The 14,907-nt window shown below is 38.7% G+C and overlaps 1 protein-coding gene across 1 annotated transcript in view; it reads left to right on the top strand.

Moving 5' to 3' along the window:
- The window catches only part of CNTNAP2 (contactin associated protein 2), a 791,915-nt gene that overhangs the window by 691,862 nt on the left and 85,146 nt on the right, over positions 1 to 14,907 (top strand). The window contains exons 17-18 of the mRNA XM_010708239.3: positions 5,540 to 5,758; positions 8,122 to 8,358. Of these exons, the coding sequence (XP_010706541.1) occupies positions 5,540 to 5,758; positions 8,122 to 8,358 (456 nt within the window). The remainder of the gene's footprint in view (positions 1 to 5,539; positions 5,759 to 8,121; positions 8,359 to 14,907) is intronic.

The following is a 14,907-nucleotide window of genomic DNA, read 5'->3' as shown; positions in this document are numbered from 1 at the left end:
TCAGTTCTGTTTTCTCTTCATTTTGAGCTCCAGACTAGCTATTCTTTCTCAAAATACTGCTAATTGTGCATGTAAGTGGTTGTCTGCCAGTACAAAGTAGAATTATTGTCTTTCCACAAGGTCAGAGAAGCCAGGAATATTTATCTTTTTTTACCATATTGTAAGCACAGGCAGGGCCACCAGTCTCCCCATTTAATACTAGACCAGGCTGCCCAGGGCCCCATCCAATCTGGCCTTGAACACCTCCAGGGATGGTGCATCCACAACCTCTTTGGGCAGCTGTTCCAGCACCTCTTCACTCTCTCCGTAAAGAACTTCCCCCTGACATCCACTTCATCCTGACATCCACATTTCCAGCAGTTAAGTATTCCCCCTCTTCAATCAGACAGCAGGTCGGGCTACCCTGGGGAAAAATCAGGAAAGGACTGTAAATCTACTGTTCTCTATTCCACTGTTCTGCTCCAAAGTAAATTCTCAGCTGTAACTGAGAATTGCTGTAAGGGATGTGCCTCTTCCTAAATTTAACTTCCTCACATTCTGAGGGCAGCCTATAGTAGTGAATAGCCTGCTTTAATATTGGTATTTTTGAAACACTGCAGTATGTGTGCATTTAAGGGAAATGACTATACACTGTATCACAGCCTTAAATACTGAAGTACTCTGAGGAGAAAAATAAGTTTTGCTCACTCAGCTCCATCCAAAAGAGAAATAAAGAAGAAAAGAAGTATGCCTGCAAATATATTGGGTTATATAAATAAGCATGCATATTGGTGCAAGTGGCATGTACACAACAAAAAGTAGCTTGGTTGTGCAGACCAACAGACTAGCAGAATAATGACATTAATTTATTTATTTGGGTTTTGTTTTGTTGGGGTTTTTTTTGGTTGTTGTTGTTTTTGTTTTTTTATATAACATCTGTAACACCTTTGACTCCCTTAATCGGACCCTAGAGAATTAATCATGCAATAAAGAAAAACTGAAATCATATAACCTCAGGATTTACTTTTTGGAACTGAAGCTTACAGGGACACAGCAGTTATGTATACTTTTTAGCTGCCAGAAAAGAAGATCACGAGTGCAAAATCTGTATCTGATAGACACTCTAGTCATCTGAAGAGAGAGGGAAACCATTCTGGTGCCATGCTCCAGAAATATACCTTCACTGTGAGTGATACACTGCTGCTTATTGCTGTGCATTTTATCTTCTTGTGGGATCACTATAGCCTTATCTCATGTGAGCCTCACTAAACAACCTCATAGCCATACTCTAATTCTACCTAGAGAAGTAAGCATTAGATGGTTAATCAAGGGGAATAAAGAAAATAAACTGATTTCATAAGCAAACAACTGGTGTTACAACCTGTCAACCTTCTATTACACTAAATTTGATGAAAAAAAAATTCCAGAAGACTTCAACTATATCCCCATAGAGAGCTCGATCACCTTTACATTAAAGAAGTGTTACGTGATGTTCAGACAGTGCCTGCTATGTAACAGTTTGTGCTTATTGCACAACTGAAAAGAGCCTTGCTTTGTCCTCTTTGCACCTTCGTTTCAGGTGTTTACAGATACTGATGAGATCCCTCTGAGCTTCTCTTCACAGAATAGGTTCTCCCGTCCTTTGTTCATCCATCTTTGTTGCCTTGCATTGAACTCTCTCTGGTACATCCATGTCTATCTGGTACTGGGAGATCAGTATTGGACACAGGACTCCAGATGTGGCTTCGCTAGGACTGAGTATAGAGGAAAAGTACAACTTCTCTCCATGCCGATAGTACTTTGCCTAATGTAGCCCAGGATACCATTCACCTTCTTCTGGTGCAAGGCTCACTGCTGGCTTGTATTCAAATTGGTGTCCACCAGGGTGCTGAGGTACATGAACAGCTGTTTTCCAGTAGCACAACCTCCAGCAAGTTCTGGTGGCATCCTCAGATGCAAGACTTTGCTCTTCCGTATGTTGAACTGCAAAAGGCTCCTAATCAGTCTGTTTCACCAGCGTGCTGAGATTCCTCTGTATGGCTGCACAAACTTCCAGTATGTCAGCCATTCCTCCTAGTTTTAAATCATCAGCAAATCATCTGACAGTGCACCCTGCCCCATCATCCCAGGGCAGAATGCTGGATTAGATACTGGGTAAGTTTGAAACCAGTGCTGACTCCAGGGGTAGCCCTAGAGTCTAGTTTCTGTGTTTATTTACCAGTTAACCTGGGCTAGTTACTGGGTACATTGTCACTGTATTTCCTACCTTCCAACTTCCATCTTCCTTCACTACACTGGCAGTATAAGATCCAAGATCGTGTAATGCTGCATGATCTTTTTTGTCTGCCTTCTTAACCCACAAATACAGAATGTGTCTCATCTGTACAGTGAATCCCCATGTTAGAGAAAAAAAGTTACTCCTACATAGTAAGAACAATGGGAAGGGCATTGTGTTTGCCAAAGTTGCACTTCTACATTATGAACGGATGGCTGGCTATGACCTAAGACCTTTGAAAATGGAATTGATGAAAGAAACGTGTTCAGATTTAATTACATTTAATTGCACTAGGCACAGAAATTGTAAAACTAAGTGTAGCCACAAGCCCACAAACCTCAATTTACTGAGGGGGTATATGTGCCAGAAGCACATAAAAAAATTCACCCTTGTTCAGTTTTATGGAATTTCCATCTCAAAACTTCGTATTGACCAAATACACTAAAACAAAAAAAGATTAAAAATCTATTTTCTTTTTTAATTCCTTAATTAAGCAGTTTCAGTTGTTTTTTCAAAGTTTGATACACATTCACATTTTTTATAAGAATCACCTTGAGTCTTATGGTATTTAGTAAGACAGAAAATAAAATGGTCATAATGAAAGCTCACTTCCTGAGCTACAAAGTGACTGACCTTTGTAGAAATCTCAGGTATCTGTACTGCTCATTGTGTACATGTTTCTGAAAAATCCAGCTGATCACTGTGAGCAGATGATCAGCTTGCATGTTAAATGATTTTTAATCATTCCCTTCAATGATTTGTCAGAATAATACTATTTTTGTGTCAAATAAGGATATATTTGAGTCCAAAATGCCACATTATCAAAGGCTGTATGTATAGATATAAGGAGACTGAAAAGAAAACTATACTTTTAGAGAGAAAAAAAACCTGAACAGTTGCTATTTTCCACATAAATAAATAATATACTGAACTTCTGAATAAATCTGATGTTATACTGGGTCTGGGTGGGATAAAGCTAGGGTGCAGAGAGAAGAAGGTGATAGGGTTGCAAAGGTGGTTCTTGTTTGGGAAGAAGCTAGACATTGTTCTGCTAGTGGGAGGTAGTGAGACATATTTTTTTTGTTTTGCTTGTTAATCTACTTTTTTCCTAACCTTTCTATCTTAACTATTAAATTTTCTTTATCTTAGCACATTATTTTTCTCACTTTTGCTCTTCCTGCTCTCTGGAGAGAGCTGCTGGAGTGAGAGGGTGCACAGGTGAGCTGTTCAACTGCTGAGCTGCTTACCAAAGTCAACCCACCACAGATGTTCATCCTCTTCTAATAAGATGCCAGAACAAATCATTTTATCTAGACACTACCTTGGTTGAAGAATATTATTACACTGTAGACTGAAATTTTCATTCAAATAGAAGCTGAGAATTAAGAATCAGAAGTACCAACTGAACTTGCATGTAAGTTGCTGCCATGCAGCCTGTGATTATCTGGATTGATCTTTTCATTGATGTCCTTCATGGTTTTGTTTTTTTTTTAATCTAGCAAATAATTTCCTCTCCTTTGGTTTTCAAGACTTGTGTGTTCATGTTGCCCAGGGATGGATCAGTACAACCCATAGATTCTGTGCTGCCCTTGCACATCTCTAACTTTCAGCAAGTCAGTGGGTACCTGAGCTGAAAACAAAACTTTGATGAGAAGATTGTTCTGGGATGCTCCTCCTTCTCCCAAAAAATAAGATTCATTATAAGAATACAATATGAATTTTTATGTCTAGTGCACTTTTACATTAGAGCAAATGATTCTCTTCACTAATCATAAATTTCATTATAAAATAAGTCTTCAGACAGTGACACAGTCAATATAAAGATATGCATATAGCTGGACTGTACAGGCATAAAGACTTCTACATGAAATATCTTTGCACTTCACTTTCTCTTTTTAAAGAAAAATAATTTCCCTTATTAAAAAAAAAATAAAAAATAAAAAAAAAAGCACTTCCTTCCAGAAGATCAAAAGCTTGCAAATCAAGAAGTATTCTTGCAGAAGTTTCCAAAATCCAGGGTGGTTTTACACTCAGGGAACCCATAAAAATATCAACAATGCTGTCTGTTGCCTCAGAATAAGAGGAATATGCTACAAAGACATTCTCATTTTACAGCACTGTAGAAAGATAGCGTTTTGCAAGTAAAACAAGCCTGACAGTGAAGAGATCTGAGGTATTTCTTCAAAGCAAAATGTAAGGGACAAATACACACATCTCCTTGAAAACAAACATGGATGTAACATACAGCAGAAGTACTAAAGAGATTTTACTCTACTGCTTACTTAGCCTGAATTTATTGTCAGAATCCCTGAAATTATAAGGTGTGATAACACTAAAATGAATCATCTTTATTTCTTTAATGGCAAGCTTTGACCAGAGATTTTTCAGAAAAATAAAATGGCATTATAGCTTTGAATGTTTTAGAAAAACAGATCAAATGGAAGTCTTGGATGTCTTTATTTTTGCTCCTTTGCGAATGCTGTCAATAATAACCCATTCTGTGATACCTCTTTCATCTAGTGTTTTGCCACGGTAAAATAATTTTAAAAATACATTTAGTATAAACTAAATCTCAATAGGAAATTTAAATTTATATTTCTTCAGTCAAAATCATCTACGTACATTCCCTGTACAACCACCAGTATCAATTATATTGATCGATCATGATGGATATGACCTGATGGAATGTCTAGTAGAGCTTATTGAACATTTGTAGAATATCTAAACATTCTTTGAATTTTTTACTATAAATAGAATGCTATAGTGTTTGCTAAGAATCTGTTCCTTTTTCAGTCATAAAATTTCACATCACTTATTTACTTATTTCATATATGCATTAGTTTGTTGTAGAAATTAACTGCCTCCCAGAGGAAGAAGAAAAAAAAAATAAAAAATAAAAATAAAAAATAAAAACCTCTGAACATTAAAAAAAAAAAGAATTTATTTCAAGATCTGTTGATGTTTTAAAAGTTTATAAGCATATTCTGCTGATATTACTGAAAATATAAGTGGAAACAAAAATTCTTCTTTCAGGATATATTTCACTCTGAGTTAATTTTAACTGATTTAATTTCTGTCACATGCTGTAGAACGTTTTCAGAATGGCTTCTTGGAAAGCCATTTGTCTAATTTCCTCTCATGTTAGAAGGAGCTAAATGTGCTTATAAATTCTGAAGGGTGCCTGAGCAGTATGTATTTCTACTTAAAATAAATATTTTCTGTTTAAGAACTGTAGATGTATACGCTTACAGCATAATATGGGTTTGATTTTGCTCAATGTTTCAGCTGCTACAGAGGTTTCCTTTTCATTTGATGTTGGAAACGGACCTGTGGAAATAACTGTCCGGTCTCCCAATCAGCTGAATGATGACCAGTGGCATCGGGTCAGTGCGGAGAGGAACGTCAAACAGGCCAGCCTGCAGGTAGATCAGTTGCCTCCAGAAGTCCGGAAAGCACCAACGGAAGGACACACACGACTGGAATTGTACAGCCAGCTCTATGTAGGTAAGGTGCAGAGAAGATAACCAGGCTTTCAGGTACTGGATGAACTCTGCCTCATGTCTAGCAAGCATCAGTTAGTTTAACACAGGAAGATGCCTTCCCAAATATTTGAGAAAAAAATAATAAAAAAGGAGAAATGACAAGCACCTGTGAAACTGCAGAGATAAGAGGATTAGCTAAGAGAAAATATTCTGTACTGGCAACATGTCATTTTTTGGCAGTAGTGCCAAACTCCTGTTTTGGCCAGTTTCTCTCTCACATGTACTTATTTACAATTGAATTTAAAATTTCTGCATAGATCATGCCAGGACTGTGTGAGCCTGCTGTGTCCATCCTAGTCACACAGGTTTGGTCACTGTCCATGCTTTTGCTCTTACTGCAGTAATTTCTCTTTAGTCATATGGGCAGTCTTCCCATTTGCTGTAGAATAGAATTGCATGGTGTCACAAAAATTCATTCATCAGAACCAGATGAATATGGCTGCTTTCTGGAGACGCTGGTTTCCAGTACATTTTTAGCATGTTATTCCAGCAGTACTTGTATTTCTCTGACTGTTAGACCTAGGAATCCAAAAGCCAGACATGGCAAGTGCCACTAGTTGGAATCAAAAGTACATGAAAAAGTGAGCAAAGAAGCAGCACCTTCCTACCTCTTTATATATCTGTTAAGTGAGGAAAGGAAGGAAGAAGAAAAAACAGATGTTACCTTTTTCCATGTTAGTCCAGATACAACAGCAGAAATTAATCAAAATGTTGTTTAAAGCTTTTCCCTCCTTGGTAAGCAGCACATGTTGCTGTAAACCACTTCAAAAGTGTCACCAGAGATACAACTATTGTTTACACAATGAGTTTCTCCTTTACTGCTGACCGTGATCCCAATAAAAGCCTGTTTCCAAGTACATTGAAATTTTTTTAGAAGACAAAGCCTTAGACTTTTGAAAGAAATACCAAGACTTTTTATGAAAACAGAAAGAGCTGGAAATATTCATGCCTGAGTTCTTGGGGAATTGCTAATAACTGTTGATTTTTATAAATTGTTTTGAATTAACACTTATACCATCCATCTTTTGAAATACTTGGTACTTGTACTGCCAAAAGCTGAATGTCCAAACTTGCAGCTGACTTTCTTTCTTTCTGAATCAGATATATTTCCTATAACTTACTAAAGAATAGTGTCTCTGATTTAAATTCTAGCCGAGTCTGACAGAATTGATGTGAGTTCAAGTGTCCTCAGTGAACACTCTGAGTATCACAGCCTTCAGAGTGACACGGAATAAGAATTATTTCAGTACTCCATTTTCTGTGATAAATATTCTTTGGGACAACGAGGGAACCTGAAGCATGACTTAAAATCCTAGGGGCTAGGATATCCATCAGGATGGGAAAGATGTGAGAATTACAAGCATTAGAATTCTTTTGTCACCATGGTGTATATTATTTTGCATAAAGTGGAACCACACCAGACTGGCCTCTACCCTGTGCACTTCAGAAGAGACCAGAATCGACTGTCTCCTCTTAATCCAAATTACCCAGTTTTTGAAGCAGCCTCTTTGATTTCTGTGGCTGATTTGAAGCAGCAGATGGTCTGTTTTTAGTCCTCTGCCCTACCCAGGTACTCTGTGCTCTGTAGAGATGAGTGTTCAGATCTCTTCAGGCATATGTGGGGACTCCTCAGCATCTGTGGCACTGCAGTAATCAAAGGGATGAGTGCACTGTATGACAACTCCTCACTGTTTTTTGCTTGCAATTTCAGGATTTGGGGGTTTTTTTGTTGATGTTGTTTGTTTGTTTTTAATCCAGCCTAAGACTTTCTGAGATAAAATCATGTTTTTCAGCAAGTATTTACCAGGAAAAAAAAAGTCCTTAGTGACGTTCCAATCTAGATTTTCAAATACAGCTCTTCAGTGCTGTGTCCTTCTCCCTATATTTAGGCAATTTAGCATTATGACTGATGTTGCTTGGAAATGAGCATCTGTATTTCCTATTCCCTCTTTCTCCATTTCAGTTTTAAAATATATTAAACATGTTTCAAATATGTAACATATTATGATATTATAGTTAGCATATATCAGCAATAATTATATACCAAACAAAGTTACATCTTAGCAATGTAGCCAAGCCCATTTCTCCCATGGACATCTCTAAAAATCTTAAAGCCTGATAAGTGTAAAGCAAAGGCACTTATTCTTTAGGTATATTTTTGGCACAGTCTGAAAACTGAGGTTTCACTGATTTCAATTTCACTAGGACGTGGTAATGCCTCACTTTTATAAATAAGTTACTTAATTTATTTATCTGTTGTCACGAGCCTACCAGGATATTTCCTATAAAACTCTTCACTGTTGTCTTTTTAATATTTCTGCTCAGGTGCCGCAGGCGGCCAGCAGGGCTTCCTAGGTTGCATTCGCTCATTGAGGATGAATGGGATAACACTGGACTTGGAAGAGAGAGCAAAAGTCACTCTAGGGGTGAAGCCTGGCTGCTCTGGCCACTGCACAAGCTATGGAATGTACTGTGCCAATGGAGGAAAGTGTGTTGAGAAATACAATGGCTACTCCTGTGACTGCTCCAAAACAGCATATGATGGACCATTTTGCATTAAAGGTAAATGAAATATGCAGAAGGCAGAGTGTGTGTGAATAATTAAATCAATTTTTGAGATTTTATTAATTTAAAAACTAAATCCTGTTTAATACTTCTTACTAGCAAGTCAAATTATTCATCCATGATTTAAATTTGATATTTTGTAAAAACAGCAATGCTGCTACTCATAGCAGGTCATAGAATCATAGAATGGTTTGGGTTGGAAGGGACCTTTAAGATTGACTACTTCCAAGCCCCCTGCTATGTCTAGTGGGACACCTCCCACTAGACCAGGTTGCTCAAAGCCCCACCCAGCTTGGCCTTGAATGCTTCCAAGGAGGGGGCATCCGCATCATCTCTGGACAAACTGTTACAGTGTCTCACCACTCTCATAGTAAAGAATTTCCATCTAATATCTAGTCTAAATCTACCCTATTCTAGTTTAAAACCACTTCCCCTCGTCCTGTCACTACCTGGCCCTATAAAAAGTCCCTTCCCAGCTTTCCTGTAGGCCCCTTTCAGGTACTGGAAGGCTGCTATAAGGTCTCCTCAGAGCCTTTTCTTCTCCATTCTGAACAAACCCAGCTCTCTCAGCCTGTCCTTGTAGGGGAGGTGCTCTAACCCTCTGATCATCTTCATGACCCCTCTCTGGAATCACTCCAAGAGCTCAAAGTCCTTCTTGCATCGGGGGGCCCAGAACTGGATACAGTATTCCAGGTGGGGCTTCATGGGAGCAGAGTAGAGGGGCAGAATCATCTCTTGACCAAGCTGGTCATGCTCCTTTTGATGCAATCCAGAATACGGTTGTCTTTCTGGGCTGCAAGTATACATTGCTGGTGCATGTTGAATCTTTCATCAACACTCACCACCCAGCCCATATTTGTGCTTGGGATTACCCCAGCACAGGTGCAGGACTTTGCACTTGGCCTTGTTGATCTTCATGACGTTTGCATGGACCCAACTCTCAAGTCTGACCAGATCCCTCTGGATGGCATCCCTTCCCTTTAGTGTGTCGACGGCACCACTCAGCTTGGTGTCATCGCCAAACTTGCTGAGGGTGCACTCAATCTTACTGTCCATGTTGCCTACAAAGATGTCAAATATCACCGGTCCCACCACCGGTCCCACTTGTCACCAGACTCAACTTGAACATTGAGCCATTGACCACAACTCATTGAGTGCAACCATTCAGCCAATTCCTTATCCAGAAAGTGGTCCATCCATCAAATATACTATTATCCAATTCAGCAACCAGGATGTCATGTGGAACAGGGTCGAACACTTTGTACAAGTCCAAGTAGAAGACATCATAAGCGTTATAAGCATGTTATAAGCACTGACAAGATTCCCTCCTCAGCCTCAGCCTCAGCTTCAGCCTCACTCTCAGGTCTCTCAGCCTTTCCTTGTAATTATCTTTGTGCCCCATTCCTGGATATGATCAAGGCCAGATTGAACGGGGCCCTGGACAACCTGATTGAGTGCCTGATTTAGTGGTTGACAGTCCTGCCTAGTGTATGGAGGTTGGAACTAGATGATCTTTAAGGTCATTTCTGACTCAAGCCTTTCCATGATCAACGTATGATGATTCTATTATTATTAAACTGAAGAGCCCAGAACTGGCACAGTACTCCAGATGAGATCTCACCAGGACAGAGGAGGAGGAAAACCACCCTCTGGCCACCCTCCTTTTAATGCACCCAGGGTAGCATTGGCCTTGTTAGCCACAAGGGAATATTGCTGGCTCTTCGTTTTCAAGTCTAGATTGTTCAGCAACTTTTACAAAGTGTTCAACTGTTTTTCTTGATTTAAAAGTCTTAATGCCAGTTAAATTTACAATGTAAAATTTAATGGTCTGGAAATGACTTGTTTTTAATATCTCATTATCAACACTATTTGTTACAGAGATTTTATAATTATTTTGATCACACAATGGTCCCAAACCAATCTATTTGTGCTTAATTTATGCTTTAACTCTTATCCTAATACTTCATGGTTGGGTTTACAGAGCAGCCCCATGAAGTCATTCGCAGTAAATAGTGCCTGGGGATATTCTGGATGAGTACATTGGTTTTCAGCACTCAAAGAATGGAAATGGACAATCTGAATTGTTTTATGAAGTCTTACGGATATAAAGAGATGTTTTTAGCACCTCTACAGTAGTGCAGCAGAATTACTAGGTACTTGGTACCTACATAAAATTTATTGCCGATAAAGAAAACATTGACAGTGAAAGGGAAAATGGCAAAAATTACAAATCTTTCAAAAAATTTGATCTCTATTTCCAGTTTCTTGCTCCAGGACACAGAGTTTGCAATATGTTCCAAATTTCATTAGCATGGTGAAGAGAAAAAATTAATGACACTAAAGAGAAAAAAAATGCCTAAAATATCACTGTCTGTGCTGCAGGCCTCTGGCTGGACTGGGAGACTGATATGAAGAACTTAACCGTGTAATATTACTACTGTTGATACGACAGTGCTTACAAATCAGCCAAACCAGAGTTTGTCTGTACTAAACACTAAATTATTCCTCCAGTTATGTTTTTTTTATTCTGTTAGATTCACATACAGGAAGAATACAACATTAACTTAGAGTTGTTTTTGGCAGGAGTTTGGCATTTTTCTATCCATTTTAAAAATATAGGTAAACATAAATAAAAGCCACTCTGAAAAGTTATGACAAAACAAAAAAGTATTAAAATTAAATTCACTAAAAATGACATGGCAACAATTCTTTTTTTGAGTCAATAAAATTGAAGTGTAAAAGACTACTCTGGTTCTAACCTGAACATTTTTTTTCTATGTTTTCTATATGCAAACATATACGCTAAATATACATTACCATTCTTCTACAGCACATGACAAACCTCTTATTAAATTAATTGAGATCATTGTATTCACATTCCCAGGCATTACTTTATATGGTTTTAGTTGCGATGGACACACTTTATTATTTGTCTTTGAAGTAAAGCCATACAGTGAAGCCTGATGAAATTCCTGTATGCAGGAACAGTGAAAGCCATTACTTAGGTCAGCAGTCACATGCTTTGCTTGTGATTATGCACTAGAAATACACTATATTTATGGGGATTTATAAAATAATGCTAGGGACTCATTAGAATCTGGTTATCTGAAGAACACCCCTTAGTTTCTGATGAAGTGCTTTAATGCATGAGCATCTTCAGCAAAGGACAAAGCTCCATTATGACAGAAGGAAATGAAGATAGTAATATATGGACATAAAAGAAGGTAGCTGAAGCATGTCTCTTTAATGGACTTTCATAATCCCCATCTTAGCTGAGAAAAATAATATTCACTTCACAATCACAACTTATTTAAGCGTCAGGGAGTTATCTCTAGATCTATCTGTGTCTGTGACAGGGACAGCAGGCCCACAGGCCCGCCAGCCCAAAAAGGGGAGGACAGGGGAGAGGGGGTGTTGGTGGTTTACAGGCCAGTTCAGCCCAGTACTGTGACTAATCGGGCTGGGGACCCCTGGGAAAGGGGAAAGGGAAATCGGAAAGGGAAAGGGGAAAGGGTGGGGAAATGGGAGACGGGCCTAAAAATACAACAGTGGAAACAATCTGAGGAGGAAAGTTAATTTACTAAATGTGATATCGGAATGCAAGATAACACGCTATAATACAAGATATAATTGGAATTGAGGCTAATAAACTAAATAAAATGAGAAAGAGTGTCCAAAACCTTTGGAGGTGAAACAGCTGGGAAGCACACCCACGCAGTGCCAGGCAGCAAGAGAGTCCTGTGACTTGCAGGTCTTTTCTTCTCTGAGCGTGAAGTCCCTGGGATATGTTCTTCTCTTCTGAGGACTACGTATCCAGAAAGTTGTCAGCCCACAGAACTGGAGTATTAACTCTTTAATTCCCCGAGCTTTACATGGTGTTCTGATGTGCAATATCAATAGCAAAAATCATAAAACCATGGCATTTCATCCCTTACTCCACATCAGTATACCATGTTTAATATATATATATATATACAAAGAAACAATAATTGAAATGCAATAAACACATATATCTATATACATATACATATATGGAATTACTGACTGCACTCCCCCAACATCAAATTCCCTTGTGGTACACAATGAACATCCCCATCTTTCTGCATCACCCACCAAGTGGACCCAGGTCCCTGAGCAAAAACAATTCCACGGAGAGGTTTGCCCTTTCCAGAAGCTGGAAGGACCTGAACTGCTTTTCCCAGCATGCACTTTACATGTACTACAGGGACCTTATCTCCCTTTACAATATGTAGGGAGATGGACTGGGTAAGATCTCACTTGACTGATCCTCTGGTGTTGACCAACCAGGTGGCTTCTGCCAAATGGTTCTCCCAATTCTTAAATTTTCTGGCACCCATTGCTTTCAACATAGTTTTTGACAACTCATTGTATTGTTCATGTTTACCAGAAGCTGGCACACAATAAAGAATATGATAAATCCACTCGATGCCATGATCTTTGCCCCTAGTATTTACAAGGGAATTTTTGAAATGAGACCCATTCTCTGACTCAGTTCTTTCTGGAGTGCCATGTTTCCATTGAACTTGTTTCTCGAGACCTAATATGGTGGTTGGGGCAGTAGCATGGGGCACAAGATATGTTTCAAGCCACCCAGTGGTTGCCTCCACCATGGTAAGCACATAACACTTACGATCAAGGTGACATAGTCAATCAACCTGCCATGCCTCCCCATATTTATACTTTTGCTATCAACCTTTCCTCCCAGACAGGTTTCATTCTCTTGGCTTGTTTAATTGTGGTGCATGTGTCAGAGAAATGAATGGTGCAATAGCATCCATAGTTAAGTCCACCCCTTGGTCTGTAGCCCACTTATATGTTGCATCTCTTCCTTGATGGCCAAAGGTCTCATGGGTCCACTGAACTAAAAATAACTCACCGTTGTTTTGCCAGTCCAGGTCTATTTGAGCCACCTCAATTTTGGCAGCTTGATCTATCTGTTGGTTATTTTGTTGTTCCTCATTAGCCCGATTTTCGGGCACATGAGCATCTACATGGTGCACCTTTGCAACCACACTCTTTATTCGGGCAGCAGTGTCTTTCCACAGTTCAACAGCCTAAATAGTTTTACCCCTCTGTTGCCAGTTGTTTTGTTTCCACTGCTGTAACCAACCACATAAGGCATTTGACACCATTAACGAGTCAGTATAAAGAAAAATCATTGGCCATTTCTCCCATTCAGTAACATCTAAGGCCAGCTGGACAGCTTTTACCTCTGCAAATTGGCTTGATTGTCCTTTTCCATCAGTGGCCTCTGCAACTTGTCATGTAGGGCTCCCCACAGCAGCTTTCCATCTGCGATTCTTCTACACAATACGACATGATCCATTTGTGAACAGGGCAAATTTCATTCTCTGGTAACCACAGGTGTTCAAGAGTGAAATCCCATGGCACTTGGGGTCCCCAAGCTTCTAATATTTTTCCTAAACATTTCCATATTCCCTGCAACCATTCTCTGGTTTTGGGGAAGGCTTCTTCCAGATAATGTAAATGAAGAGAAATACATCCAGGGGAATTGATAACATTAAGGCAGAATTCCAAAAATGCATAAGGCACTGAGAAGAGAACCTGGATACTGGTATAAACATAGAATTGTTTGTAAAATTAGTTGCTCCCTCTGGGATATAACTGTCAATGTTCAAATCATACATTGTATATAAGTACCAGGCACATGTCTCCATCAGTGCCCTTACTTGGTTATGTACATATACAGCTCCAAAACAGAACATGATGAACTTAATAAGAAACCAATACATCCCAAAAAACATAATGGCCTTTAACCCTTTATACAGCACTCCTAAAATAAAGAACAGATCTATGGCTGGCAGTTGCTAGAGGAGAAAAAAAAAAAAAAAAAAAACTCACAACAGTGTCCAGAGTATGGCAGACTGCCCAGACTAAAATCTAATCTGTGAAGGTCAAAGCTAGTTACAGCACTCTACAAATCTATGACTTTAAGAAATCCTTTTTTTTTTTTTTTTTCCTGCTAATGTTAAAAGGTTCAGTTTTGGCTCAGATTGCCTGCATTCTCCACCAATAACTGTCATGGAGTTATCTCAAGATCTATCTGTGTCCATGACAAGGGGGAAAAAAAATCATAAAACCATGACATCATGTCATCACTTCTTGCAGTATGCACATTTTGAACAATTATTGTCAAGAATGAAGTACAGGAAGAGTAAAATTTCATCAAAAATCTCTGATAAACACCTTGAGACCTCACAATAATTGCAACTGCCATCAAACCAGATTGGAGTGTAAGTTTCACAAAAACAAGGTCAAATATCCCACTAGTTTTATGTTCTTGTTCCTCTCTCTCTTTTATTTTTCAATGTTTTAAGAAAAATATTTAAAATGTTGTGTTATTAATATACTAATGATATTGTATATTTTGTGAGGGATGCTCCAAAAGTAATGCCTCCTGTTTTACGTTGACCCATAATATCAGAGGTGGATATTGGTGCTACGGCAATAGAAGTTAAGCCTTCCTACCAATATTCCATTACATTTTGTTGCTGTGTGGCTGAT

The sequence above is a fragment of the Meleagris gallopavo genome, chromosome 3 (assembly GCF_905368555.1).
Source record: "Meleagris gallopavo chromosome 3, MGAL_WU_HG_1.1, whole genome shotgun sequence".
Taxonomy (NCBI): domain Eukaryota; kingdom Metazoa; phylum Chordata; class Aves; order Galliformes; family Phasianidae; genus Meleagris; species Meleagris gallopavo.
The sequence above is the reverse complement of the archived record's forward strand: the minus strand, read 5'-3'. Positions and strand labels throughout refer to the sequence as shown.